Source organism: Nycticebus coucang, chromosome 1, assembly GCF_027406575.1.
Source record: "Nycticebus coucang isolate mNycCou1 chromosome 1, mNycCou1.pri, whole genome shotgun sequence".
NCBI lineage: Eukaryota > Metazoa > Chordata > Mammalia > Primates > Lorisidae > Nycticebus > Nycticebus coucang.
In genome coordinates, this window is record NC_069780.1 from 116,596,859 (window position 1) to 116,602,232 (window position 5,374).

The 5,374-nt window shown below is 42.4% G+C and overlaps 1 protein-coding gene across 1 annotated transcript; it reads left to right on the forward strand.

Annotated features, from left to right (window-relative positions):
- Positions 1–1,451: 1,451 nt before the first annotated feature.
- Positions 1,452–2,095, forward strand: LOC128589197 (thioredoxin-like protein 4B). Its single transcript, XM_053596132.1, has one exon. The coding sequence runs from the start codon at positions 1,646–1,648 to the stop codon at positions 2,093–2,095; it is 450 nt and encodes a 149-aa protein (XP_053452107.1). The 5' UTR covers positions 1,452–1,645.
- The last annotated feature ends 3,279 nt before the right edge of the window (positions 2,096–5,374 follow it).

A 5,374-nucleotide genomic window follows, 5' to 3' on the forward strand; every position in this document is an offset into this window, starting at 1 on the left:
ATTCCATGAGTGTTTTTGCTTCCTCCCCTGCCGTGGCTATTCAAAGGTCCATGGCAGGAGGCCTGCCCTCAACCATCTATGAAGAAATCTCAAAAAAAATAAAATAAAAATTGATTTATTTGCTGACATGACTCAAATTAATCTAGCTCTTCATAAGAGGCTTAAGGAATTCTCAGCATTATAATCATACTCCAAAAACACTGAAAATCATAATATGCCTCTAGTAGATTAAACATAGCTATAAATTCTTGGCCCCTCTGGGAGGTAGAGTTGATGTCCCATCCACTTGAATCTGAGAAGACTATGATCGTTTCAACCAACAGAGCACAGCATAAGCGAGGCTATGTGACATCCAAGGACAGGTGACAAGAAGCCCTGCGGCTTGTTTAATCATTGAAACACTTGCTCTCGGAGCCCTGAACCTCCATGTGAGAGGAACCCTGAGGCTTCCATGTAACAAAAGCGAGGTACGTGCACTCAGGTAGACGGACCAGCCATGTACTGCCTCCCAGCCACCCAGGCTAGGGCTCCAGAGATGTGTGTGAAGTTAAGTGTGGACACCAAGACCAGGCCATTTGCTGAATACCACCAACAGACTTCCAGCAATGCCATGTAAAACAGAGTTAGGCCCTGTCCAAGATTTTGATCCTCTAAATGCAAGCCATGAAAGTTTCCAGCCACTGGGGTTTGGGAAGTTGGTTACACAGGTGTAGCTAGCTGGACCAGAACTTGGTACGTGGGAGTGGGGGTGCTTCTCACAAACCCTAAAACATGGCATTGACTTTGGAACTGGATTGGGCCTTTTTTTTAGCAAAAACTGGAAGGCCCTGGAGGAGACTGTTGGTAAATTCCAAACAGGCCTCAAAGAATTTGGTCCGGGCTGGAACTGAGGGACTTGTTAGTGGAGGTTGGAGAGAGGTGAGTTATTTTATGCAGTAGCAGCAAGTTTGGCAACACTGTTACCTGTGAGGAACAGGTAGGTCTAGCCAGCAAGGTTTTTCAGCAGTGTTGAAAGTACCAGCTGGTTTCTTTTAGCCACCTATGACAAGATGTGATTACAGAAAGATGGACTGAGAAATAACCAGTCTTTACAGCAAAAGTTAAAGACTTTTGACGTGTAAGCCTGTTTGTCTACAGGAGAGCATCAATAGGGGCCTTGCTAGGTTTGAAAATAAAATTCTTCCTCATTCCCAGCCTTTCCAGATAACAAAAGGTCCCCAAAGTAAGAAGCAGCTCCAGAGTTAAGATTATTTGAAGGATGTGGCTAAATGATTTTTGATTGATCCTCTCCAGTAGACAAACAGGCTTGCACATCCACAGGCACTTTGTCTCAAAGCACCTTGACTGTCAGCCCCAGCCAGAGAGGACCTCTCTTCAAAAGATTGGAGGGTGTGGCTTTTGTCCAATGGAGTCAATCCCAATAAGATTTATAGAAAGCCCACAAAGTGGAGAGTTGCTAGGCAGCAGTCCGGGGTTACTTTGGCTTAGGGTTGACTGCCCAACTCTGGGCAGAAGAAAGCAGCCTCTGGCGTCCTGGCTCTTCTGGGAACGGGTGGCGGGTGTGGACAACCCTGACGTGAAAGCGGGAAGGTGACTTGGACGACTAAAAATTGATGGTGAAGATTAACATTTGAATTATTTCAAGATGAGCTTCCTGTTGCCCAAGCTGACCTGCAAAAAGGAAGTAGACCAGGTGATAAAAAGTACTGCTGAGAAGGTGTTGGTGCTCAGGTTTGGGAGAGATGAAGCTCCTGTCTGCCTGCAGCTACATGATATTCTTTCTAAGACCTCTTCTGACCTAAGTAAAATGGCTGCTATATACCTGGTAGATGTGGACCAAAGTCCCGTTTATACACAATATTTTGACATCAGTTATATTCCATCTACCGTCTTTTTCTTCAATGGGCAGCATACGAAAGTGGACTATGGGTCTCCAGATCACACTAAGTTTGTGGGAAGTTTCAAAACAAAACAAGACTTCATAGATTTGATTGAAGTAATCTATCAAGGAGCAATGAGAAGAAAACTTATTGTCCAAAGTCCTATTGATCCCAAGAATATTCCCAAATATGACCTTCTCTATCAAGACATTTAACACAGTAACTGCTGTCAAAGACAAAGACACATCTGGAAACAGTACCTGAATCCCAGCTGGGCTGTTTTTCTGGAGTCCTTCAGAAATGTGTCTAGTGTCCAGCGGAGAAGGGGTTTGACAAACGTGCATGTAGAGTTCTCTCCCCTGGGGAGATCGCTCCTCAGCTCTCCTGAGATGTCTAATGTCTGCTCCCTGCGAATCTCAGAATAGTCAGTCATTGGTGCTCACTTTCCCCAGGTGGTTTTTTTACCTTCTTTTTATAGTGTGCTTTCTTTATACCTGAAGATAATTCAGAATCTTCCCAAACATTGGCTAGCAACCAATTCAATTTAAGCATGTTTATTTGACATATAAGTAAATTAGAGAGTCAATGCCCATAGGAGCAAAAATACATATTTTCTACACTAGATGTGCATGCAGACCTACACACACACACATCCCAAAGCTCCAGTCCTTATTATCTAATTTCTCTTAGAATAATTAATTCTCTACTGAATAGATAATAGCTCTTCTTGCCCATTTTATTTTAGAGCCTGCTGGCTCTGACTATTAGAGCACTGCCATGTTTGGCTCATTTAGCTCACTTTTATGTTGTTACATTGCCAAAGAAGTGAGAACTTGAACCTACACCCTCCAGTACCAAATTTGAGTGAAACAAAGAATTAACCACTCTTAGTAAGTAGGTACAGATCTCTCCCAGAAGTTGCTGCCCCTTCCTGAGGCACAGAATTGTACTTCCAGGGCTCAAAACTAAAAGAGATGTCATAATTGTTAGACAGAAATGTCGCTGTTGTGGGATTTGCCTATTTTAAAAACTTTATGAGGAATTCTTACTATTCCAGGGTCACCTAGCACAACCTTGGTCAAGTTACTTCTCTTTTCAAAACCTCAAGGCGTTGACCTTCTAGGATGAGAAAATGGGTGCAGAGCTGGAGGGCACTGGGCCAGCTTATCACCTGCTTGACAGCCCCTGAACACCTTGGGAACAGAAGCCCCATTCTGTTCAGGGCAGCACTGTCACTGAAAGTTCCACCCTTTTTACCAGCAGCTTCCTTTCTAAGCCTCTCTTGCAGGAGGGGTGACTGCAGGACTTGGTTCTGGCCAGCACAGCATAGAGGGAAGACTTCTGGGCTGATAAAAGAAGAGAGCCACTCCAGGAATAAGGCAAAACAAATTCTGTCACCACCACCTATGTCTGCTCTCCTCCACATCCTTTTGATGTTAATCATGATGCCATCTTAGGACCACGAGGCTGCCAACCTCAGGATGAAAACTCAGTGTGCTGAGAATGATAAAAAGAACCTGGTCCCCGATAATGTTATTGAGCTACTGAGTGAACTCTAGACCCACCTCCTTCCAACTTCCATAAAAGAATAAAATGTCTTCATTGCCTAAAAAAAAAAGCCCACAAAGCTTTTAAGAAAATGCACTTAACAGAAGCATCATTGGCTTAGACTGAAGGGGACAGGACGCTAAGAGACCATAGGCCACCAGTGCTCTGCAGATGGTAGGAAGCAGGTTGAAAAATCGCTCAACCACCAACACGAAGCTCAGCAGAGCGCAGCACCTGCCACCATGGCAGATTTCCAGGGACTTTGTGGATTCAAACAACATAGATTGTTGATCTTATAGTTCTCTAGATCAGAAGTCATGTGCACGTTTCACCAGACTAAAACCAAGAAGTTGGCAGGGCTGCCTTCCGTTTTGGCGTCTCTAAGGAAGAAACTATTTCCTGCTCATTCTGGTTGTTGGCAGAATTCACCACCTAGAGATTATAAGGTCGAGTTCCCCATTTTCTTGCTGGCTATAACATGAGGCCATTTGCAGCCTCCAGAGGTCATCATGTCCCCTGGGGTCACAGCCTTTTTTTCCTACCTTCAAAGCCAGCAGCAGCTTCTGTCTGACTCACTGCCCTGCTTCTTCTGCTCTCACAGAGGCAGATGACCAGATCTGGCCCATCCAGAACATTCTTTCCATCTCCAATTCTTCACCTTAATCACATCTGCAAAGCCCCTTTCGCCATGTAAGCTAACATAGTCCTGGATTCTGATAATTAGGACTTGAATATCTTTGGGGAGAATTCTCTGCCTGCCATAATTTCTACATCATCATCTACCCTCTATAGCACCTACCTGAGAAGCTACCCTCTGTAGAAGGGTAGAGAATTACTTTCAATATTAATCACTGTATGATCACTTTCTATGGCCACATAATGATTTATTATAGACTTACTATATGCCAGGAAAATGTGCTAAGTGCTTTTATAAGTATATTATAATTGTATTTTATAACTAGTATAGAAATAAATAATACTATCTCTGCTACAGAGATGAAAATAGATTAAGTCATGTGAGGGTAATCATACAGCTGGTAAGTGGCATGGCGGGAGTTCAAACCTGCGTCCATCTAAGGCCAGTAATCTTCTTCCTTTATTCCTTCTTTTGTTTATTTCTTCTTAATATCCTTCGTATGACTAGACAGAAGAAAAACACAAATAGTGCAAACAAGCCTCCTATCAAAAGTGCATTCCCCGTTTATTGCAGCCCAATTCATAATTGCTAAGTCATGGAAGAAGCCCACATGCCCATCCACCCACAAATGGATTAATAAGGTATATGTACACCATGGAATATTATGCAGCCTTAAGGAAAGATGGAGACTTTACCTCTTTCATGTTTACATGGATGGAGCTGGAACATATTCTTCTTAGCAAAGTATCTCAAGAATGGAAGAAAAAGTATCCAATGTACTCAGCCCTACTATGAAACTAATTTATAGCTTTCATATGAAACCCATAACCCAATTATAGCCCAAGAATATGCAGAAATGGGAAAGGAAGGGGAAGGGAGAGGAGAGGATAAGTGGAGGGAGGGCAATTGGTGAGATTACACCTACAGTACATCTTACAAGGGTACATGTGAAACTTACTAAATATAGAATATAAATGTCTTAACACAATAACTAAGAAAATGCCATGAAGGCTATGTTAACCAGTTTGATGAAAATATTTCAAATTGTATATAAAACCAGCACATTGTACCCCCACAATTGCATTAATGTACACAGCTATGATTTAATTTTTTTTTAAAAGTAAGAACAATAAAAAATAAATTTAAAAAAAAAGTGCATTCCCCTTCCCCCTCTGGCACTGGTTTCCAGCTTCCCTCCTCAAAGAAAAGCACTGCTCTGAGTTTCCTGGGTAGCATTCTAAATACATCCTGTGTATACACAAATACACAGGTGTATCTTTTTTTTGCACAAGTGGTAGTACTTTAAACA